The sequence below is a fragment of the Pelodiscus sinensis genome, chromosome 8 (genome assembly GCF_049634645.1).
Source record: "Pelodiscus sinensis isolate JC-2024 chromosome 8, ASM4963464v1, whole genome shotgun sequence".
NCBI lineage: Eukaryota > Metazoa > Chordata > Testudines > Trionychidae > Pelodiscus > Pelodiscus sinensis.
Genome location: NC_134718.1, coordinates 36,140,706 through 36,166,822, shown reverse-complemented (window position 1 = coordinate 36,166,822; position 26,117 = coordinate 36,140,706). Strand labels below are relative to the sequence as shown.

The window sequence follows — 26,117 nt, the reverse complement described above, 5'->3', positions numbered from 1 at the left end:
CAGTGCTCCATGAAAAAAAAGGTTTTATTTCACCAGCTCAATATAAGATCCATTCTGGGAACATCAAAATCCTCAAAGGAGGAAAAGGAATAAAGGGTAACTCTCTAGCAATCAAGTTAACACCAAACATTTAACTGGTTTTCAGAATATAAAGAATATTAAAAGAATATAGATATATAATTAATGTCCAAAAAAAAACCTGTCCAAAACTATTTCTTTGTCTTAGCAATTCCAAAATGTGGATGTTTTGTGGATGTTTTGCTGAGTGACTGATTTCTGGACTTTTAGCATTCCTATTAACTGAAAGAGCAGTCAACCTTTTCTGACCCCAACTACAGGTAAATGGGCGCCAATTTTTCCCACCTATCTATTCTTGACACTTAGTCATTTTAAAGAGGCTGAAATCTCCCCACCTGCCCAAAACTAGGTTGGACATTCAGAAAATAAGTTACCTGCCAACAAGATTTCTTATGAGTGGAATCCTGCAGGGAAAACTATCAACCATCATTTACTTTCCTCAAAATGTATAGAGCTGTAGGGCATCTGTCAAGTTAAGACAATAAAATATCCTGGGGTTTTGTGCTTATTCTTCCTCTATTTTCCCCGTTTCTTCTGGAAATTCTTTTCTTCTTTGGAAACTTCTTCTTTTGTGCGTTTGTAAACCAGATGTTATATATGGCCTTCATTAATTCTTCGTCTCTTTCCCATTAACCTGTTTCCCAGTCCTCCTATGTTAGGTTGTAGTTGCTTCTGTTTTCCTACGGTTTCTTTTTCTTCTTCCCTGGAATTCCTTTTTGTTTTCTTCTCTCTGTCCTTCCCCATTAGGTCTCTTTCATGCACATTTTTTCTTCAGCTGCCTTTTCTTTCCCAAATTTGTTTGAATTTCTCAATCTCTAGCCCTATTTCTGATTTCCTTCGTCTCAATATCCTTCTACTTTTCTCTCATTTCGGTCTTTTTTCCTGGATGGTTCCATGCAGCATTGATAGTAATGTAACATTTCTTACAGGTACTATCCTATTGCAATCCAGGTCCTTGCCAGCTCTTTAAATAGCTCCCTGCTGGATTTTGCCACAACTTAGCCAACTCTTGTCAGACTTGCAGGCTAGGGTTCACCTGCTTACTTTCACCTGTGGTTCTGTAAAGAAAAAGAATGCCATACTGCCTGTGCTCAAATTGACACAAATAAGAAAGTGCCTTCTACCTCAGGTGGAAGGAAATGAAGTAGTTGTAGTCTGTCATTTGGGATACAATTTTATCATATGTTATTGTGCTGCACCACAGATTAACAAGGATTTTCCTTTTTCACTGACAATTGGAACCAACGTGCAACTATATATTTTGTGCAAGTTTATAGCTCTTATACATATAAAAGGAAAAGGGTCTTTGGTTATCATTTATGATTTTATCTGTAAGGTCCACATAATATCAACTCCTTCTGGCCTACTCTAAATATATATAGCAATCAGAGCTAGTTTATACATTTTTGGGAAGGTACATGAACAAATACTGTACTTTGTAGCCACCTCTTTAAAAAAGTGATTACTAAGCAAAGACTGGTTTGAGAACTTCAGAAGAATTAGTGATATAACTCTGAGTGTGTTTAGTCTACATACCTATGTCAACCTCATTTTTTGAGGTTTACAGGATCTTTCGAAAAAGCACCCCAGTTTTGAAAACACTGTGTCTAGACTGTGGTTTCAAAATTTCAAAATAGCGCTTTTTTGAAACAGTGCCATTACATGATTATTTAAATCCCGGCTTCATTTGCACTTTTGAAGTGCTTCACTTACATCCCTCTGCCAACCGAGGAATGTAGTCTAGATGTAGAGTGTGTCTAGACTACATGGTTTTTTAAAAAAAAACCTTCCCTGTGTCTAGACTGCTGCCGTGTTCTTTCGAAAGTAAATCGAAAGAACACGGCAGTTTTTTTTAATCGCAAAACCCCTCATTTTACGAGGAATAATGCCTTTTTCGAAAGTGCTCTTTTGAAAAAGGCACTGTGTAATGCAAACTGTGCTTTTTTGAAAGAGAGCTTCCAGATTGCCTGGGTGATCTCTTTCGAAAAAGTGGCTCACTTTTTCAAAAATACTGGCTGTAGTCTAGAGGCTCTCTTTCGAAAGAAGCTTGTAGTCTAGATGTACTCTAGACTCTATGAGTCTCACCAGAGGAGTGGCAAGAGCTTATTGGAAGATAAGCCCTTTCCAACATTTGTTCTAGATATGGAACTATTTTCCAATAATATACTTCTTTCTAAAATAAGCAAGCCCAGGGACAAATTTCAACTCTGATGTAAATGGTTGCATCTCATTAAAACAAACAAAGGGTGAAATCCTAGCCTCATTGAAATTGATGGGATTTTTGTCATTGACTATAATCAAGCCATGATTTCCTCCAAGTAGTTTGTATCCAATCATGAGAAAGCTGAATTTAATTTCAGGTCTCCCATTTAAACACCAGAAAGTGAGGTGACGGAGGAGGGGATAAAATAAAGGAGACTCCTGAAATTAGGGAATATGTAGGAAAAAGGTATTAATGGGTCAAAGAGTGGGTCTCATCACCTTCAAGAGTTGTGACCTCTAAAGAACTGTACAGCTATGTATCTGCTCTCATTTCCCCTTATCCCCTTCCTACTCTCATTTTAAAATTTCCCCCCCTCTCCAAATCATCAAAATAACCTTTAGTCTAAGAGACTGCTTAGAAACAGCCCCAAAAGGAATTTTTTCAGAAGGTCTGAATATTCTAGAAAAAGTCACTATGGAACATTTACTCTCTGTACACAGGGAATACAAGAAATTCTGCCAGCAGCCTCTCCACAAATTACTCTTCTTAGAGAATGAAAGAGTGGTAGTTCTGCTATGTTTAAGGACTGTGACGAGGAACAGCATTTGGCCTTTAAGTTATAAGGGAAATTAACTAGTTTGTAGGTAAGCAGACAAAGGTACCTGGCACTGGATAATATTATTTTAACATATTTAGAATAGAAGAAATGTAATTACTGAAAGAAATTTCAGTTTGTTTTTAACAGTGGATCTTCAAATGGTATTGCCTAATAAATCAGTAATGAGATTTAGAATAGGGTATAGTATAGTAACATTGACTCTTGCTTTTTATAATGGAGCATTATAAAAAAAAAAGTGGAAAGCTAATCATGAGAATGCTTTATAGCAATTATATATCTGGATTTAAAAATACACAGACAGAAAGAATGAATCATTCTACACCAATTTTACTTATTTTGACAGTTCAGAGCTTTAATGAGAGAAGGCTATTACATACCAGGACCTCATACTGAGATATTGTCCTGAATTTTAAATCTGCTTAAGCTATCAGGATGCAAAAATTCAATGAATGTTCAAATCCTGAAAGATTGTTTAAAATACACACACACACACACACACACACACACACACACACACAAGCCCAACTGACTAAAATTGTCTCACTAAGTGACAAACGGATGGTATGAATTTTTTGCCTTTTTTTCTTATTACAAAAATTCAAAAATGAATAGTCTAGTAAAAGTCATGTTAAGTAACTCCACAGTTAGTATTTTATTTCAAAGGAAAATAATGTGTATCATTGCAGGGGTCTGAGAAATCTTCTCAGTTTCTTAATGTAGTACAATTGATTGCCTCAGCTAATGGTATAAGGTTTATGAGACATCTAGCATGATATCAGCATGGACTCAATCTTTTCAAATATATACTATTATGCTTAAAATCATAAAAAATTAAGAAGATATATCCCAGATGGTGATCTAGCTGGTTTCTTGTAATTCGTCTATACATAGTTAGCTAATCTACATGACTAAAGTGAAAGTGTTACTGAAATTTATATTTATTTATTTCCCTAAGCCCTTCCTCTGTTCAGTTTTTCAAGTTATACATCCCTCATGAAATGTAGCCAGCAAAGATAATGAAATGTTATTTTTCCATGTATTTTGACAATCATTGAACTATTCTATTCATTAGCCTTCTATCCAGCAGAAAACCCTGTTTCTTCCTTTCACGCATAGTTTTCATCCTTCTGAATCACAAATAATATGCCATATTCACTGACAGGAACTAGTCAGTAATCTGCACATTAGAAAACTTATCACATGCTGTTACCACATATGGTAGTTTGTTAGTCTAACAAAGCATTCTGTTCATCATGAAACAAAAACTGAAAAGTAAAATAAAAGGACAATATAGTAAGGCAAAGATTAACAGCGGATAACTTTACACCTTCAATTTTTCAAGTTATATATATATATATATATCAATCATCTGGTGTGATTTTTTCTACTTCTAATGGCTTGACTTCTATGGAAATCCATTAAAATCCATCAATATTTAAAGTCTAAGAAAAGACGATCTTTGATTTGAAATGTATTCATGAACTTCCTCAATTCTTTAATTTTTGATTTTTCCAACCTACGCCATCTATTTAGCTGAAGATTTGTGCTTTTGCTTGTGTTTTAACACTCTTAAGGCTTTTTCTTTGCCTCCTGAAAGGCATCAGGGATTTATATTTACTACCACTCTCTCTCTAATACAGTACACATTTGTCTAAGAACAAGCAGCCCTCACATGAAATAGCTTTGAGGTAGGGAATTGTCTGTTTAAATGGCTTAGTACTAGTCTCTCTTCCTATGATATTTAATATTACATAGCCTTTCAGTGCATGGTACAGGATTTCAAAGATGATTCTGAATGACGGAACAAATTATGACAGTATTCAACTGGAAATACACTCCCAAGTTTTTTTCACAAATCATGTACATGTTAGGTTGTTTGCTATACATTAGCTCTTTGTCCACATAAGAAAAATGTTGAATAAATGCATCACTGCTTTGCGTATGGAAGGGGATCAAAGAGGACATACATAAATAAGACTGGAGATACTGGATCAGACCAATGACTGGGGAGCCCATTATCGTGTCTACCAAGGTAATAATAGTTGCCTCAGAGGAAATTTTATCAAGTGATCCATCCCCTCTGGTCTAGTCAAAAGACAAATATCTGGGATTTTGTCCAAGTAGCTACAAATTTTAGTTATCAAGCTGACTAATCTAAACAGTGTAGCTTCTAAACAGAAACCTATATGGGCAGTAGTGAATGGGGGAATGGCAGGTAACATCTGACAGCATTAACAGCCCTCCTACATACAGAGTCAAAGGCTGTGTCCAGACTCCATGCCTCCGTCGACGGAGGCATGTAGATTAGCCAGATCGGAAGAGGGAAATGAAGCCGCGATTAAAATAATCGTGGCTTCATTTAAATTTAAATGGCTGCCCCGATCTGCCGATCAGCTGTTTGTCGGCAGATCGGGAGAGTCTGGACGCGATGCCCCGACAAAGAAGCCTTTCTTCATCGACACAGGTAAGCCTCGTGAAACCAGGTTTACCTGTGTTGATGAAGAAAGGCTTCTTTGTCGGGGCATCGCGTCCAGACTCTCCCGATCTGCCGACAAACAGCTGATCGGCAGATCGGGGCAGCCATTTAAATTTAAATGAAGCCGCGATTATTTTAATCGCGGCTTCATTTCCCTCTTCCGATCTGGCTAATCTACATGCCTCCGTCGACGGAGGCATGGAGTCTGGACACAGCCTACGTCAACAAATTTCCATTTCTTCAGGGGTTCACCAACCCACTTCAATGTGCCCGATCCTGTTCTGATAACCTACGCACATACCTACAGAATACCACTATGAGACTCTATGTTCTAAGCTCCTGGAAATTGGAGCTGTGGTTTTGAATACCAAAGATTGAAGCCAACTGAAAAGACTGGGCCAAAGCCTTCACTATCACTAGAATCTGGAGACAGGCTACAGGTCAGAACCAAGTTTGTAGGCAAGTTAAATTAGGAGTGTAGTTGGAGTCCAGATGCTGACCAAAGGTCAAAGCTACATTGTTGTCAGTCTGAGAGCCTGGGAGTCAGGAGGTGAGTACAGAGCTGGAGGGATCAGTAACAAGGTTGAAGCAGGGCCCGGGTATAGCTGAAATTGATCAGAATAGGACTCATGCAAGACCAAGGCAGGTACAGAAACTTCATAAAAGGCATAATGCATGGCATGAGGAAGGCCCTACACACTAAAGCCTTGTCTTCACTCCATGAAAGATTAATTCTGCCACAATCGATCTTGCAGAGTTCTATTTAGCGAGTCTAGTTATGACTTGCTAAATCAAACTCAGGTGCTCTTGCCAGTGGCCAGTACTCCTGTCCTTGTGAGGAATAAGGGAAGCTGATGGGAGCATTTGCTTCTGTCAACATCTCATTGTGGGGACAGCGCCAAACTCAGCTTAAAATAAGCCGACTCTGGATACATATTCTATCTAGCTGGAGTTGCATGCCTTAAACCAAGCTTATGGGTCTAGTGTAGACTTGGCCTTAGTGTTGCTGAGACTAACTTTCAGCTCTGGCAGGGACAGTGACAAACTTGTGCCTGGGGTCACCGGACCCTGCCTATGAGCAGACTGCTATAACATCCCTGAGGGCTGAGTAACCACAGTTTCTGCCTGTGAGGCTGAGTTGATGCAATATGCCAGAACTATACGTCACTGCAGGCACTGTTGGAGGAGTGAGTCACAGTACTTAATTAATTGCCTTGATCTGGCCACTGGATTGCTTTACAACCACCAAACCTTGCACAAGTGTTCTGGATTCCTTGGAAGCCTCTGTGACAGGGTGCAGTCACAGAAGACCCCTTAGGGGTGCTTCCCAGAGTGCTGAGAAGGCAACTGCCACCCATCTTCCTGCTCTCTGGGGTTCCTCACTTCCCTGTCCTGTTGGGTCAGCTCCATGGTCCCCAAAGCCACAGCACAGAGAAGATCACTGTCCCCCCTCCCCCGCCAAGGAACAATACAGACACTGAATCTCTTCAGGTCTAAGGAAAATGCCGTTTGTGGCCCTGCTTCCATTCCAGCTACCACTCCCCAAATGGGATCACAACCCTAAATAAATTATTTAGGTAAGCCCCCTTTAACAATTAAAAGGGGAATGTACACACTGATTGCTCCCCCAGCTAATAATTATTTACACTGGGCTTGATAGTAAATACAAGTGATTGTATTAAGTACAAGCAGTAGGATTTAAGAGGTTATAAGAGAGAAAAGGCAAAGTAGGTTACAAATTTAAAACAGAAAATTCATAGCTAATTCTAAAATTAAAACCTCAATACAAACTTATCACAAACTCCCCCTAAAATTGTTCTTTCTCCAGCTAAGCCTCCAAAAACCAGGAAAACTCCTAGTTTCCTATTGTTTTATAGATACCACTTTTCCATGGACAATTATTTGGTCCTCCTTTACCAGTCGGAGTAGACATGTGACTTCCTAAGACCAACCACTGCTAAGACTTAAAGGACAAAAGACGGTATTTACAGTTGGTTGTATAGACATTGAGGGTAACACCTTTGATGGCTTTCATTTGCACATTTAAAACCATAAACCATTTCATACTCCATATATCTAAAAGTACACACAGAAATGATACATACACCAAAATAAGATATACAGACCTAGCAGACATTAAGATTGATAGGTCACATGAGGCAATTTGTCCCAAGCATCTTTGAGTTATGTATATTTGTGTCCATAAGACCATTTCATAAAGCATGGGAGAAGGTCCATCACAGCCTAAGGGATGGTGATTGAGCTTAATGTTGGGGTTGGGGCCTGACTGAACCCACAGCATAACTGCATTAATACAAAATCATACTGCCGAGACCAAATCAACTATTTAATCCAATGAAAAGCTTGGTATCCTGAAACAGCACAAACCAAAACAGTCCATGTGCAAAGGGAGGAACTGGAAATGTTCCAGGCTTGTGCCCTGTGATCCCTTCATGCAAAGTACTTGTGCCAAACCAACCAATCCCTTGAAATGTTAGATGTAAGGGGAGCTGTCAGAGTTACCATTGCAAAGAATGCCTCCTATTTGCTACTCTGGGATGTACATAATTCAGAGGTTTAGAGGCCATTCTTCCATGTCCTTTCTCTGCAAGTGCACTATAGCTACAACGGCCAACACAATTTAACATACAGTATCATCAAAACTGTCATCTACTGTTATTAATTTATGCACAACTGTGCTTGCATAAAAATAAAATTAAAATAAATGGTCTCTCCTTCTCTTTCTTGAGTTGGAAGCAACTTTCAAAATGTCAAGGGAAAGAAGAGACTAAACAATGCTTTTAACAGCTTTACTTACTAGACAGCTCTGAAATGTAAATTGCCATTTTATCCTTTCATTATTGGTAGCAAAGTAGTCACTTTATTAACACCACCCAGCTACTATTCTGTACCTGATGTTGAAACCCCTTTGATCTGACTAATATTTAAGCCACTAAGTAAAATACTTTTCATGACAGATAAATGGGGCAATATTTCTCTCCTTCCTTGTTCTGTCTTAACTCAGGTGTTGGCATAAAATGTGAAGCTATGCGCTTTCCTATTATGCACAAAGATTAAGATTGTCAATATTCAATTTAATCCACAGACTGTAAAGGATACCTTATTCAAAGTAATTAGCAGGTTCCCTACGAGAAGAAAATAGACTGGACAGTGTTTAAAACTGGTAGTCTTACAATAAAATGTATTCTATAGAAAAAGGTATAGATTTGCACATCTACAAATTAAAAAAAAGTTAAAACATGCAACTCATTTTGTGCATAAAGAAATTCATTATATTCTGAGATCTGGTAACTGAGTTTTAATTCATTTTTCTAAAGAATAAATCAATATTGAGTGGCTAATTTTCTGTTACTGATGCAGTAAGAAGTCTCACAAAGGTATGAAAACTCTCTCCAGATTTGACTGAGCAGCTACTGCAACATCACATGATTTTGAATTTCAAAGATCACTTTTTGAGTAAATGCCCTTTCTAAGGATGTGACTTGAAACAAACTAGTTATTCAGTAGTATCAACCTGCAATACATTTAAAAACTTTCCTGATATTATTTTCCCAAAAATATTTGTTTCTATCTTACACAGCACTGTGAGCTGAAGGATCTATATTTTCTTTAGCAATATTATATATTTGGCATATTTTAAATGTATAGACTGCAAACAATTTATACTAAAATACTTTAAATGTTGACCATGTCAATTCCTTAAATTGTCAGATTTTTTTTCATGTATATTTATTGTTTCTGGAGTCACTTCACAGCTTGTAGGTGAAGTAAAATACTAGTAGATATGTAGCTCCTATACAACATATATGTGCACAACTTCTCTTTGTGATAACAGCAGTTATGCAATTACTGAAAGGGAAGACTGATCTTAGAGTCAGCATTTTTATTTAAGTACACTGAACAATTCAGATTATCTGCTGCTATATTTAAATATTCCAGTAAGTGGGAGGAGGGAAGCCATGATGGCATAGCGTGAATGTGTGTATGCACTCCTGTGCACTAAAGTTTCAGATGGATTAAAAGAAATACATTCCATAGGGTCACTTTTCCAATTTAGTTACTTTGGAAAAAAAAGGGCACTAGGAATCGCTGCTCCTGCACAATAACTTTTTCTAAAGAAAATAAAACATGGTCAAGAAACAAGCACATTAAAGCATTGCCTCTAAAATCATCTACATGGCTATGCATTGATCTATTTCAGTGTTTCTGAAACTATGAGGCTGGCTTCCCTGGGAAAGTTCTGACCTCTTCAAGGGGAGGCAGAAGCAAGCTTAGGGAAAATGAGATAAAAAAAATGTGTGCTGCTTTCTTCTTTTTTTTTTTTTTTTTTTTTTTGTGCTAAGGACTCATCAAAATGAGAACCCAATATTGAATATTCAATGATGAATACTAAATGCTTAATTGAGGATTCCTAGTTTGTTTAGTCTAATATAATAAGAACCCAGCTAGAAAAAGTTAGAAGAGATTCAAAGTTAAATTTTACTGCCTAAATTCAGTGTCTGTTCTTCCAATAAAAGTCCTTCAGTTTGGTAACTCATTTAACAAAAGCATTTTCATTAGGAGACAAACACAGAAACATTTTTTTTAAGTCTCATGATTTTTGGGTGCCTAACTCCTGACTTTTGAACACTTGAGGTTGGAAATACTGAACAATACTGGGAGATGAAATGATCCCTTATTTGTCCCAGGATCAGGAGAGCAGAAAACAGTCAAAGAGCTTGTCTTTATTGAAAAGTTATTTGGGTTATAACTTAAGTATTGATCCTAAGTCCTTCCCACACACACAAAAACTGTATGTGGTATGGCTTTTAACTCAAGTTGCCTGGCCTGTCAGGGAGTACAGTCTGAAGCTTGAGTTAGTCCATGCCAAGCAGTGCTAACATAACCTGTGACACAGGCTAGCTTTACTGGAGGGTCACTGATGCCTTCCCAAAATTTCCCTCACATGCCTAGAAAAGACAAACAAGTTATCCTACAATTTATGAGGAAACAATTAATAGGATAGCTCAATTTATTGGAGCTCAAAGAACTATAGAATATGTCTCTAAAAACTGAGCATAAGTTAGCAAAGCATTAGTGTGGGCACAGCAGCATGAGTGTTACTTTGCAGTATGGCTACTCTCATTCAGTAGACTAATCTAAGAAGAGTAATTTGAGTGTAAATAACTCATCAAAGGACATACAGGCAGTCCCCGGGTTACGTACAAGATAGGGACTGTAGGTTTGTTCTTAAGTTGAATTTGTATGTAAGTCGGAACTGGTACATATTGTAGGGGAAACTCTAGCCAAACATTTCTCCAGAGCTCAGTTTTATTCTTCTACACCTCACTTTCCTCAGTCCTTTATTCTCAAGCTGAGGTGTCTGCTGAGAAAAGCCGCTCCGCGTCTCCCTTGTCGGCTGGGGGGGGCGTTAGCTTCGCGTCTCCCTGGGGGGATGCAGCTAGTGCGGGGGGGAAGCAGCTAGTGCGGGGTTGCCTCACCCCGTTTGTAAGTAGGGATCCGATGTAAGTTGGATCCATGTAACCCGGGGACTGCCTGTACTGTTAGAAATAGTCTTGCTTCCCTCACTTCAGATGCACTGACTATATATTCAATGTAGCTAAGAATCAGGCTCTACATTTGGATCAAAACTAACTTGTTTACAATGAGGTTACAATTTCAATTATTTGAAAAATAATAAATCTTAGACATATACAGCTTATATACTCTATATGCTGTAACCTGTTGTGCAGTTACTGAATGATTTTATCTATATACAATATTTGCTTGTGAGAGAATGTGTCTGCTAAACTGGAGAGAGGGGTTGTCTTTACTAAAGATGTACAGAAAAGGCCCACAAAACTAACCAAAAGTATCCCAAAAAAGCAAGAAACATACGCACGAGCCACCAAAAGTCCAACTAGTAATTGCAAAGGCATACAAAACCAGAATGTCCTCTGCAGAAAGTGAAGATTTATAATCATTATGTTCACCAAGTCACCAATGAAGATGCCCAATTGAAAGGAGTATCAGTGTCAACTTCCAGTATGCATCCATAATGCCCATTATGAGAAATGCATAATTTCTTGCTTACGGTTCCAGACTTTCATTTCCATCCTCCTCATGAAATGAGGTTTAACAGCTAATTCGAGTTAAGGGGTTTACTTGGAACTCTCATTTCATTGCCGCGTGTAGATGCGGGCAGTTATTCCGGGCTAGTCAGTTTCCAAAATGGCGATCGCCCGGGAACATGCTAATGAAGCGTGGGATATTTAAATCCCGCGCTTCATTTGCAATTTCAATTGCCCTCGTTAGCCTCCCTAGATCGAACTAGGGGGTTAGTATAGATGTACCCTAAGAGAAAAGGTAATATTTTGTTAGTAGTGCAATGCATTGTGGAAAGAGAAGGGACTGGATCAGTAGCAAAATGATGTTTTATAATATAACAGATTTCAACTGTTGTGACCCAAAGGATGCACTCTGCTGAGCCTTTAGGTTGTTTTCTCTGATGTCACCTGGCATTCAGAAAGCAAATTATCAATATTTATCCATAGATTCATTAAGGATATATCTATACTCAGAGTGGAGAGGAGAAGTGATTCTCTAGTTTGGGTATCCAAACTCATGCTGGTTCTCATCAAGCTAGCATGTTAAAATAATAGTGCAGTTGGAGAACGGCAAACAGCACGCGGTGTGGCTGTGAGGAGTACATATCTATAGGCTAAAGTATGTTTGTACTCAGCACAGCCAGCCAGTGCTGCATGGCCAGAATTCTAGCCAAAATTGGTAGAAATTGTGTCACTTGCCTCTGCTTGTCAGGGGGCTGGAAATGGATGACAGGAGAGAGATCACATGAGGATTACCTGTTTCTGTTCACTCCCTTAGGACATCTGACATTGACCATTATCGGCAGACAGGATACTGGGCTAGATGGACCTTTGGTCTGATCCAGTATAACCATTCATATCTCTTATGCCAGTGCCACCACAGCTACATTTAGCATGCTAGCTCAATGGGAACTAGCATGAGTATGTCTACACAAGCTAGGGAATCAAATCTCCAGCTCTTTATATAGACATGCCTACAGATTAAAGGCCAGAAGGAACTATTAGATCATTTAATGTGACCTCCTATATCACAGGTCATTACAATTCACACAGTTACTCTTGTAGCAAGCCCAATTACTTGTATCTAACTAAAGTACATCTGTCAGAAAGGCACCCAGGCTTGATGTGAAGAGTTAAAAGGAAGAAAAATCCACCCTCTTTTCTGGTAGATTGTTCCAGCAGTTAATCCCCCTCACTGTTAAGAGGAAAAACAGAGAGCCTTGTTTCTAATTTGAGTTGTCTGGCTTCAGCTTCCAGGCATTGATAACTGAAAGAACCAAAAACTTTTAAACCCAATGTTTTCACACTGTGAAGGTGTTTCCTAACAACTAAGCCATAAAAAACAAGTCAGTACAAGCTAACTGGTTTGAGACATTTATTTTATCTTATAGAAATAAACTGTAATAGTATTCTGCATTCCATATTAGCCAAGCCAAATTCAAATAATTAAGGAACAAATCAAACAAAACCATTCACATATGCTACAATATCTCTCCTTCTGGGGGGAGAGTCATGCTGAGCCTGTAAGAGGCACAGCACTGAACTCACAATTTGAGGAAGAAAGGACTGAGAATCCTCTGTACCCTCAGAACTACTCTCTGTCCTTTGGTATAATTTAGGCAGCCCAGAAGGTCTGAATTTCACCAGCCATCCCAACAGTCTATGAGTCTGAGTTATGTGCAGAATCTCCAGTGCTGCATACTGTGACACCATCCCTGACATGCCTACGCTGTCTTCAACATACCTCCTATGCCAAAACTTGTAAAGGATTCTGGGAAGGCAGTCTTATGGCTGTTTTCCTCCGTTCCTGAGGTGAGAGAATCCTTCCTTAGCCTGATCTAGGTCTTTTACAGCTTCTCTATGCTGCTCAAGCTCTTTGCATGGTATAAAGGAGTGGTTGTGAGAAAAAAAGAAACTCACATTCAACTTCTCCAGAACCAAATCAAAAAAACCATAAAGCATTCACAAATCTTTAAGGGTATGTCTACACTAGCCACCCTAGTTTGGGCTAGGGTGGCTAATGTAGTCATTCGAACTTGCAAATGGAGCCTGGGATTTAAATATCCTGGGCTTCATTTGCATGTTCCCAGGCAGGCGCCATTTTTAAATGCCCAGTAATTCGAACTACCTGCCCGTGGCTACACACGGCATGGGCTAGATAGTTCTAACTAAAGCTCCTAATTTAAACTACTGTTATTTCTCCTGCAATGAGGAGTAACAATAGTTTGAATTAGGAGCTTTAGTTCGAACTACCTAGCCCGTGCCACGTGTAGCCGTGGGCAGGGAGTCCAAACTACTGGGCATTTAAAAATGGCGGCACCCGGAAACATGCAAATGAAGCCCGGGATATTTAAATCCCCAGCTTCATTTGCAAGTTCGAATGACTACATTAGGGTGGCTAGTGTAGACATACCCATAGTGAAGTTGTTCTCAAAGGGTATATCTACACTGCAAAGTTAATTTGAAATAACAATCATTATTTTGAATTAACTTTAATAGCATCTATACATGCAAACCTCTATTTCGAATTTAATTTGAAATAGCGGAGCCCTTAATTCAAATTTGGTAAACCTCATTCTACGAGGAGTAACACCAAATTCAAAATAGCTATTTTGAATTAAGTTCTGTGCAGACACTTAATTTGAAATAGGGGGTCTCCAGCCCTTCCCAGGGAGCCCTCGTGGCCACTCTGGGCACAACCAGGACAACTTACTCTACTCTTCCCCAGCCCTGGAGCCATTAAAGGGGTAGACCCTGGCCACAGTGCCTGTGCCAGCTCCAAGCCTACCAGCCCAGAGCCAGAAGTGGCCACCAGGGCCCCTGATTCAGTGGTCCCAAAACATGAGCCAGCAAGCCACTGGCAGCCAGCCCTCCACCGCTCCCCAGGAGCAGTCTGCCAGCTCCAAGGAGCCTGATAGGGGCTGGAGAAGGTGGGCACTTTCCTGGTCCAGGGTGGAGATCATGGACCTTAGTCAGATTGGGGGGGGGGGGATGCCCACAACGTCTATGATCTCCATACTAGATGGAGGAATGTGGCCATCTATGGCAGGATAGCTGCCAGCCTGGCCACCAAAGACCACATGCAAACCCAGGAGCAGGTTAGCATGAAAGTCAAACTGGTCCAACAAGACTCCCATCTCTGAGCCCTGAGCTTCCCCTCCCCCTTCTTCCCCTTGCTTCCTCCTTCTAGCTCCCTCCTCCCAGGTTTCCCCCTCCCCTCTCCCACCCTCTCTCTTTCCCTCTCCCACCTCCTTTTCCCAGTCTCCCCAGAGGTTCATCCCCCCCCTCAGTTTTGTTCAATAAACCCAGTTTCTATTTTTGAACATACGTGTCTTTTATTTGACATCAGGAAGGGGGGGCTAGGGAGGGGTAAGTGGAAGAGCGTGAGGGAGGAATGGGTCATGAGACCCCGGGGGGAGGACTGGGGAGGCTCTAAGGGCTCCTCAGAGTGGATGATCTCCCTCAGGGCCTCCTGGATCCTGACAGCACCCTGATGGACACCCCAAGTGGGAGCCTGCAGCAAGTACAGCCAGGCTGATGGCAATGACCCCACGAGACACACCGGCATGCCCAGGGGCAGCTCTACTTCCATGTGGCCAAGTGCTGTGGTGTCCCGAGTTCGGGTACTCAGAGCACTCCAAGACAGGACTGCTTTGCTGCTGTCCCTAATCGAGGTAGACAAGCAAGCAGGGAACCCTGAGAACCGTCTGTCTGGGGTGGGGGTAGGGTCCCTTTAAGCACAGAGCTCAGTTAGCCTCAGGCAGCATCCCCACACACTAAATCCTAACCTGATGCCCTACCGACACTGGTTCCAGCCAGCCTTAACTTCAGTTCAGGATCCACTCAGTGTGGATGTGCTATTTCGAAATAGCAAAACACTATTTGAAATAGTTTTTGTGTATAGATGCATTATTCAAATTAGCTTAATTCGAATTAACTATTTCAAATTAAGTGAATTTGAAATAGCTCTGTAGTGTAGACAGACCCAAGCCTATATTTTCTTTGTCTTGTTGCAAACTACTGGAGTTAGAGTTCACAAACTGTTATCCTATGGAATACTCATAGCTTCTGAACAATTCCAGGCTGTCTACGGAGAGCTGGGTGGTTACATAGAGCTAATCATCCTCTTTGATTCCATCTGCTATATCATATCAGAGCCAGCTAAAATATATATCAAAAACTTTGCCAAGATTTTCCCACATCAATAGTTAATGTAAATGCTACAGACATTCTACACTACAGATTGGACGTCCCTGGTCTGGCAACCTCAGATCTGACTGGTCCCAGATGGGGGATTTTGCTGTACCAGGGGAGGTCATTTCTGGACCTCTGATCCCTGGCCCAGCCCCTGGCCTCCCATCCAGCTCTCTCTCCTATTACTAGTTCCCCCTGCCATGTAACCACAATGCCAGCACCAGAGGGCTTACCAGCCTCACCAAGGCACATTAGGCTCCTAGCCCTGCTGGGCAGTCCAGCTGGGATAAGCTGGACTGCTGGCCATGCCAGGCAGCTTGCTGCCAGCAGCCTGCTGTCCTGCCTTCCTGTAGGACTCCCAGCCCTCTACCAGGACTCTCTGTTCCTGAAATATACTGAAAAGATGAGGTTGTCTAATATATCATATTTCAACTTTTGTGACCTAAAGGATATACTCTGCTGAGACTTTAGGTTGTTTTCCTGGGCTAGAATCCAGAATATGATTCCATCTGAAATCCTGTGTATGGACTCAGACAGATATACCATCTGCTGCTTGTGCCATAGTTATAATATATTTTACATGATTTAGCTCAATTGGAGATAGATATATTTCCAGTTCTAGCATAGACAATCCTAACATACAGTTCTTGTTGTAAATTACTGGACTAGTAAATGTATTGTTTAGCTATTGCTATGTCACAGTTATAGCACATGTTTTGGCAAGAATGGTTATTCTCCCTTTTGTATCTCTTTTTGCATTTCTATCCAGTTCCACTGAGTCAATGTTGTTCCTGAACAAATTCTTACTGTTAATAGAAATCATCTCCCAGATGCTAATTACCAAGATGTGGTAATGCGGGAGGTGAAAAAAAAATAAATACAAGGATTTGGTGGCCTTCAATTCCTTTTTAGGTCACTGAATTTCCATGAGGAAATTAATATTTTTATGAATGGATTAGCTATTAGAAGTTAGTCCATGCCTGTTATTTTTACTATGTAGTTTGATACTCTGCATCTGATCCCTATTTAATTGATCACAAAAGATATATGGTTTTGTTTCTCTATCAATATTATCTAATATTTGAAACATAAGTCTAAAAAAAAGGGTTAGGTTATTTCTTGCTCTGATGTGCAACATGTAGTTGGACAGATCATATTTCTCAGTTTCAGTTTCTTTAACAAATAAAATAGTAAAAATTATCTACTTTAAAGGAATGTTGTTAAAATTAATGCTTTAATGTGGTGTTTTTTCTCTTTATGGGAAGGTTCTATACAAGTCCACAGCACAGAGAAACTGTGCATTAAATTTGATGAGTTACTTGAAGGAATCAATCAATTACTTAGAATGAACTGTTAAGTATAATTAAGGACACTCAGTAGCACAAGATGGGAATAGAAATATCCATGTCCTAGCTCCTAGTTTTGTACTTGATTCAGTTTTGTACTTGATAATGTGACTTTTGGGGGCCATTATTTCCACTGCTAACAACTCTTCATTGAGCTTTTTAAAATGTAATCAGAAATCCACTTTGGTGTGAAAATATACTCACTTTAGTGTGAAAATGTAGTCTCAGATTAGCAATTTCTGTGATAAAAATATTTAAAGGACTCATCACCATGATATTGAGGCATTTGCACATATTCTTGTGCAAATAATGTCCAATCTCCTTCATTTACATACATAAGTGGTTGGCAAGGAGAGCAAATTCATGTGAAACAAGTTACAAAAAACTCTTTATATAAAGTTAATTTATAAACTGTATGTACAACTTTGTATCTTTAAATAATTTTAAAGGGCTGTTATTTGAACAGAAATAACACATGGAAGGGAAATTGTCTGGTGATGTGAGTTTCAGGAGTCATATGGTGACATAACATGCAGAACAAATCTTGTTGCTTGTAAATTCTTAGAATTAAGAAACCATTAGCTATATAGTGCTGTTTTTCTGTCCTAGACAATGAAGAATGTGGAAAGAATTAATTCACATGAATTATTTGGTTACTAACCATGCACATATTTGCTTATTTTGGAATCTAGAATACAAAAAAGGAAGGGTAATATTTAATAGCCAACTGGCAGTCACTTTCCAGTTTTTAAATCAGAGTTTAACCACCAGTGGCCAGCTGTGTTACTGATCTACATTTCCCATTAAGACAGAAGGGTATTTGTTTTTAGTCAAATAGTCCCTCTATCCCTCCTACTTATCATGGAAAAATTAAGCTTGCCAGAAGCATCAATCTTATTGTAGTGTAAATAAGTGAGTAGCAGGTGGTTCTTAGGAAAAGGGAGTAAGAGAAAACATTAGCCAACAATGTCAGATTTAGCTGTTCTGGGATTGTGTCCTGACAAAATCGTGGGTATGGTTCTTTAGGTTAACCCTGGTATTTAATAAGAAAAGCTGTGCCAAATGATCAATTCATTTTGAACACACATACATACAGCACATAAGTTAAATTAGTATAAAACCACACTGTTTCGCTGAGTTTATATCCACACACTCCTCTGCCTCTCTCTACGCTATATCAATCCAGGGGGAGGAGAGGAAGTGTTCTTTTCCTTGACTCTTCTCAGCTAAGGTCATGTTTTTCCTTGTGTTTAATTTCTCAACAATCTCCTTCCATTCATATCTTGCCTTATGTCTCCATTTCAGTACAGCCAACTGTAGAGTACTGATCCTCCCTCACTAGTCTTCATGTACTGCATCCTTGTGTTATTCCTTCATTTCAATGAGGGTCAAACCTTAAAACTGTTTTACTCTGCCTCACCCCCATCTTCGGACATTTTCATTTTCTGCCTGTAACAAAGCTGCTTTATCCCATGCTGTGTTTCTCTCTTTTAGGCTGTTAGCTGTAACATGTTATGACATGTCCATATAAAGTACATCCTATACAAATGAAAGGTCTCATCATGTCAATGCCAAGATGTCTAATATATTTGTATGGTGGTGCAAAGAGGAGTTAAAGCTTCCCCAGGCACATGGCTGAGAATTTCTTCTGCGCAGAACCATCCCTAGTGGGCATAGAGCTGGTGCAGGGTGTGCTAGCAACTACAGTCTATGTATGGAGATCACTGTGTTCCAGTGAGCTCCAGGTGGTTAAATAGCTACATAGAGGGTATTTACAAGCCAACACAATGCTGAGCAGCTCTGAGGCAACAGGAAACATCCTTACCTCACAATTCTCCCCTTCTGTTCATGAAGATGTGTTAATATAATATTAGCACATCTAGTCTCAACCCTCTTCCCCCCTCAAGTAGTATGTGATAGGCAAGTGTAAATAAACATGTGTCTACCAATCTTATTCCTCCATAAAAGCTGTTAAAAAAACTAATTGTACAGATCAGATTCTCACTTACATGAGTTATAATTTGCAGCATAGTCAGGGATTTGGATGGTGGAAAGATAACTATACCACCCACTGCCTAATAGGCAGGCAGTTTGAGATTGCTGAAGTGTAACAGCATTTTAGTGAAGCCCACTTTTCCTACCTAAAATCCAGATACTGCCCCTGTGCCAGGGCCTGCAAAGGGACTGACATAAAACAGTCACTACTTTGGCATTCCCTTTAGTTTAAGAAAAGCCTTGATTAAAAGTGTGAGCAAGAGAAAAGGAGAACTTATGACCTTACTCTTTGTTCCTTAAGTTTAAATGTAGATATCTTTCTAGGTATTAACGTAGTAATACAATTGATTTAATATATTATATACGTTAGCTTATTTTTATTCTGAACAGTATTTGATATCATACAGTGACAATCATTTTGGTATTGTCGTATACCACAAGCTCCATTTCTCCCACAGTATTATTAGGGATGTTTTGGATCATCTGTCATTTTGGAGCAGTCAGTCATTGGAACATTGCTTTTATAGTAGTACTTTATAATACAAGTAGACCATTATTCAGTTGCATGTAACAACTACCTATTTTTTTAAAATATCAACAATGTCCCCATGTATTTGAATTTCTGCTCTGTGTAGTCTTGTAAACTGATCCACAGCTGCTTCTTTGCAATGTTCAAACACTATTTCAAAACCTGTGCCAAAACATATTTTGACCTATTCATACTTGTCATCATTCAGTTTTCAGCATTGTAGTTCAGTTGTACTCTTTGATAACTATTATCTGCAATAGGGCAATTTGTTACTTGAAACAAGGCTAGTGAGTAAATGACTACACTGAAGAATGACTGGTATTTGTTCTTCTTGGGCTTACTGCAGTGGTCATAGCATAGTATGTTCAGTGAGCACATCTTCCCGGACTGGGAGCAGTGAAGCTCCTATAGATTCCAAGATTTATGACTACTCATTGTCAAATCTCAACTCTGTTTTAAAGAACAGAAATAAATAATTTATTCCAGACAAAATACAGGACTATGTAGCACTTTAAAGACTAACAAGATGGTTTATTATGTGATGAGCTTTCGTGGGCCAGACCCACTTCCTCAGATCAAATAGAAAAATCTTGTAAGGTGTAAGTCAGTGTGGATGTTTGTCTTGAGATGAGACTCTCTAAGTTAGAAATGTCTCTAAGTTCGATGAGCCACTAAAGCTCATCACCTAATAAACCATCTTGTTAGTCTTTAAAGTGCTACATAGTCCTGTATTTTGTTTCAGCTACACCAGACTAACACGGCTACATTTCTATCATTATTCCAGACAGACTCTTTACCCAGTTTTAATAAATGAAATACTAAGAAATCTTAGACAACATGTCACAAATTCACATAAAAGATTTTATTATTATTTCAGACCATCATGACATGTAGATCACAGAACTGGATAAAGACTCTCAAATTTGAACCTAGACCACAATGCTTTTTCTGAACAGTAGGGATGGTTGGGCTAGAAAAGAAGCTTTTAAATCAAAGGCTCATCTTGAAATGGAGCCAGCTTTTGGGAAAAATATTAAATGCCATGAATTCCTTCACATTTCATGAAGCTTGATCTGTAACTGCTTTATAACCTTGAAATGTTTTTTAGCTAAATACATTCTGTCCCTTCTGCAAGTAGTTTGCCATTAAGCAAGGACTTGAACTGCCATCCTAGAAGATATAATCTTCACTACCATAATTTTAAATCTCTCAGAAGAACTGGGAGAGGATGACGGTATTCTGAGCTTTCTTCCCTCAAACTTCTCCATGTTCCCATCAGGAACAATACATTATAATTTATGAAAATCAGATGTCCAGATTATTTAAATTGGCCAAGTGCCAACCAGGCATATTTCTGCATGAATATTTCCTATTAGTTCTGGCTTTCTTCATAGGAAATTATTTTCATTTATATTAACCCAAGTCCATCAAATTTACTAAATTATTTAATATATAATTAGAAACTCCTGATCTTATTCCATCAAGCTTAAGGAGGTATTTCAGTGACCCGTTGGCCTTCTGCTGTGTTTCCAAGAAGAAAAAAGGAACATTTTCACTGGAAAATGGTTCATAGTTCAACAGTAGTTTAAACAGTGACTCTACTCTTGAGTGCATCTTAGCAGCTGGGAGTGATACTGCAGGACTTTTTCTGCTCCTGACACTCCCTGTAGCTTGTTGGCCTTGCTCTTAAGTGGCTTAGCCCTCTGGCTAAATCACATAGTCAAAACAATGGACCCCTTCCAAGGTAGCAAAAATTTCAACAAACTGCAAGCCCTCAAAAGCATCTTCAGGCCAATCTCTGAGCCCTTCAAGTCCCATCCTTTACTCATGCCCCAAAGAAACTTTGTCCCATTCTTAGACAAGCCACCTTCCCAGTGGTGGCTTAAGCTCTACTCAGGCTCACCCACTATTCCTAGGCTTACCAACTATTCTGGTTTATGACCCAGGGACCTTATGAACAGCAGCCATGTACTGTTTCCCTTCACTAGTTGCTGATGCATTCACTGGGTCTGATCCTACCCAGTCACTTTTCTTTCTCTTGTTATTTTGACTTTCCCCTTTCTGGTACTGATGGTCTTGTTTCTGTTCTGGATACTTGCAACTGAAAACACTCCAAAACAAAATAATCCAAAAAATCAGATGGTTCAAACCACTCAAATTGTGAATTAGTTATCATGTGACGTTCTCTTGAGTTTTAATTACAATTATTTTTCCAAAATTAAAGATATAAGCCTTTAGATCCTGACTCAGACCAGTGGGCCAACTAATCCAGTATGTTGTTTCTGACAGTTGCAAGTAACACATACTTCAGAGGAAGATTCAATATTACCAAAATGAACAATTGTGGAATAACCTAGTCATAGACAGGATTTCTTCCTAACCCCGAAGTATTTTGATTTATTTCTTTTATGTCCAGGAATATTGGGAATGTATATCCCTTATATGTTTTCTAGCCTATTTAATGTGACTATCCATGTACTGTAAATGTCTATATTGGAGTCTTACCAAGTTCTGTGATTTAGTGATACTTTGTAGAAACAAGTTACACAATTTACTTAAGATTTCTTGCTTCTAGTTTTGAATAACACCTTGTTCCTGTATGGAGAAAGGGTAAATTTCTCTATAGCCATCGTTGTTTTGTATATCTCCACCATGTCTTTCTCTGCTCTAAATACTCACAGGCTTTTAAATCTTTCTTCTTTGGAAGAACAGATGATGGTTTAAACAGGATCCTCATCTTCCTAAGGAGGAGTCACTTGCTGGATGTGTATTGTCAAAATTCAGGATTCTCTTCACTTGTGAGGACTGCTAGGATTGCAGGGCTTGACACATCTCTGTCATCTCTCTGGTGTCTCAGTTCACCCCAACAGATGTCATGTCCAATGCCACCACTTCTAGCATCAATTTTACTATTTCTCCCATTCTTAAACTGGGACCTAGGCTATAGGAACATATATATCAACCATGCTGATCCAACATAAATGACTCAGTTCAACACCAGCGGTTCCATCCCTTAAAGCACCTGTAATCATTTGTGAATATAATAGCTAGACAGCTTTCTAAAAGCAAAAGTATTGTTTATTTTCAACATTCAGAACCAAGATTTTAGAGAAGAAGGACTTGAAAACAAACAATCTACAGATAAGGCTATTTTAACTAAAGGGTTACTCTCCCCTGATAATAGCCTATGAAAGGCTAGTTTCTTCAGACACACAAGTGAGTGCCTGTATCAATCCAAGTAGATCCTCAACATCTGTCCCTCCCTTTTAACCCAGCTGTAGTTATTTTGATCTGATTTCCCCACCTATGTTCTAAATGGCAAAATAAGTTTAATACCTTGGCTGGAGATAGAATCTTCACAGGTAATAGGTCTCATATCAAATCTGATGTTTTGACTGGTGAGTGGGTTATCTTGACCCTCAGTTTCCCCTTTCTGCTTGTTTCCCAACAGTTCTGTTAATTTAACCCAATACAGTTATACATCTCAATCACAAGGTCAACATACCGCGTTCTTAAACAATTCCTGACCGTTTAACATTTGTATGTGTGCTAAATTCTACTTCTAAATACAGCCTAAATTAAGACAGTGCTACTGAGAAAGAAATTTCAAAGCCATCTTCAGTGGTAACATAAAATATCCAGGTGTAAATTGTGCATAAACACTATTAAGCAAACATAAATTGGAGTATATGATAACTCGACCAATTTGTCATGCAGTGGATATGTAAAACAAAAGTAACTTTACAAACAGAGAAGAACGACACTCAGATGAATCAAGAAAAACCATCTAATGGGAGGATAGGAAACACCCTTGCCTACTCAGACTTCTCCTTAAATTGTACCTGCACAAATCACCAACATGTCTGATACAAAACATAGTTGTGACGTACATGAGGCATAACTCTTAGGGTATGTCTACACTGCCACCCTAGTTCGAACTAGGGTGGATAATGTAGGCATTTGAACTTGCAAATGAAGCCCGTTAAACCCCCTTGCAGGAGGAATAACAGTAGTTAGAATTAGGAGCTTTAATTCGAACTACCTAGTCCGTGCCACATGGAGCTGTGGGCAGGTAGTTTGAACTACGGGCATTTAAAAATGGCGCCTGCCCAGGAACATGCAAATGAAGCCTGGGATTTAAATATTTAAATTCGAACTACCTGCCCGCAGCTCCAAGTGGCATGGACTAGGTAGTTCGAATTAAAGCTCCTAATTGGAACTACTGTTATTCCTCCTGCAAGGAGGTTTAACGGGCTTCATTTGCAAGTTCAAATGCCTACATTAGCCACCCTAGTTTGAACTAGGGTGGCAGTGTAGACAAACCCTTATTGACTACAATAGACGTGCAGTTATTAACATCCATGGTGGCATTTACTATATGTATCAAAGTATCACTACATTTGCAGTTGCACTCATAAAATGACCATTACAAATTATTTTACTATTTTATGGCACCAATGAATTCTGCAATACATTAATGTAATTATTTAAGTCAAGAGGTGAAATCCAGGATCTATTAAATTGGATACTAATATCAATAAGCAATGGCCCGTGGCCACAGATATTAGTCCTTAGCTGAAGTGTTAAGCAAGTTGCATGGGACATAATAAGGGGATTGAAATGATGACTGCATGTTACTTTTTGAAACAAAATACAGGACTATGTAGCACTTTATTTTGTAGGACTATGTCCTGTATTTTGTTTCAGCTACACCAGACTAACAGGGCTACATTTCTATCACTATGTTACTTTTTGGGCTTTTTGAATTCTCATTGCTGCCAGGTGTTATTCTGGTCCCTAAAAAAAATGTTACAACAGATTTTAGGCTTCTCCAAAACTACACCAGCTGGTAATCATCTCTCAGGAGCTGATATGAGATCCTGAGATAAGAGCAGTGCAACAGCTTTTTGATCATATCCTTGCTCCTGGCACAACCATGAAATGTCCCTAAAAGTTGAGGCATCCTGAATTGACAGACTAAGGAATCATGGTGGACCTTTTATACCTCCTAATCAGGTGCCTCAGTGTGGGCAAGGAGCCAACTCATTAATTCTAAACTATGAAATTAGGAAATTGGGATTTTCTTCCTGTCCTACAATAGCTGTGTCTTTCTGCTTCATAAAGTGTTAGAAAACTTTTTGTGGTAATGGAATTAGATTAATAACAAAGAAGTCTTTATTACTGGGAAGTTGAAATAAGGGTAAATGACTCAGAAATCCCTTAAATATTACATATTTCATTTAAAATGAGTTTTTCGTTAACATTTGCAGTTCAGTGAGTAATTGCTTTAATTAAAATGACTAAGAGGTCACTGAATAGGCTGCATTATCTACATATTGTATAACAATTTCAAATACATATTTTTATGGATTGTGGTGATGCCCAGTTACTATAATTCTCTTTCTTTTCAGATTGCCTTATTAGTATTTTCTTCTTCTCTTTGTGTCCTCACTACTAGTAATCATGAGTCATCTTTACTTACAAAAGTAACTATTGACCTCAAACAGAAATAAAATATACAACCTTGTAGGTCTTACTCAGGTGAATGTCAGTACTGTACATTTAAATAAGAGCAGGGACTTTCACTGGCTGGCCAAATGAAGGGAACAGTGCTTTATGGCAGGGATGGAGAGAGATTAAAGTAAATTAAATAACAGATGTTAATGTTTCCTTTGATGAAGCAAACATGAGCATGGTTATTTTGAAGGCTTCCAATTTTGTGTCATCTAAACATATTAAAATAAAGTACTTGTGAATTGTACTGATATATCATGTTTAAATCAAATATTCAGTACATTTTCATTCTTTCTACATGTACTTACATTCTTATCTGATCTAGTTAAAAGAAGTATTTTTACTAATTGGAGAAAATGAAACAGGATTTGCACAGATCTTCTCTCAACTTCAAATGTTTAAATGAAGCATTTCATCTAATTTTCAAGCTATTTTGACAGTGGCGCCATAATTTTAAACAGCTATTTCCTCATTTTATAAATTTGATGGGATAAAGACTTTTGTAGTTTGAAGATGGGAATAGCACTATTCATTTTACAATGGGTCTCTAGGACATACAAAATGCCCCTGGTAGGAAGAATACAAATAATTAAAAATAATAATGAATTACAGTAGATATTCTCTCATTTTTCTGAGCATTGACTGCTGAATATTTACATATATTTTAACACAGCTCAATCATGACTATAGCTATGTCTAGACTACAAAGATAAATCAGAAAAAGAAACAGAATTTGCACTATGATTTACTTCCGAAAAAGGCTTTTCCAAAATTACGTGAAAAAACCCTCTTTCAGAACATCCCTTCTTCCTTGTAAAACTAGGTTTACAGGGATGCCAACAAAAGGCTAGTGTGCCCCCCCCCCCCCAGCAGACCAGGCTTTTGTTGTGGACCCTGGGGCAGAGCAGCTGGGGCGCTGCCGGTTGGTCCCACAGCGCCGCTCTGGGCACTACTGGACCAACCCGGCAGCACCCCAGCTGCTCTGCCCCAGGCGTCCTGAGTCAGCCGCTGCTGGTCAGTTTCAGCAGTGGCTGAATCAGGGCGCCTGGAGCAGAG

General features: G+C 39.0%; 1 protein-coding gene across 18 annotated transcripts in view; it reads right to left on the bottom strand.

Moving 5' to 3' along the window:
• The window catches only part of PCDH15 (protocadherin related 15), a 1,467,631-nt gene that overhangs the window by 574,664 nt on the left and 866,850 nt on the right, over positions 1-26,117 (bottom strand). For 14 of the 18 annotated variants that reach the window (XM_075935032.1, XM_075935037.1, XM_075935036.1 and 11 more), the window contains one exon: positions 22,884-23,000. The exons of 3 other annotated variants lie outside the window; for them this stretch is intronic. In XM_075935032.1, the coding sequence (XP_075791147.1) occupies positions 22,884-23,000 (117 nt within the window). Of the gene's footprint in view, positions 1-22,226; positions 22,839-22,883; positions 23,001-26,117 lie in introns of those variants that run through there. One more of the 18 variants, XM_075935044.1, reaches the window with a different exon arrangement.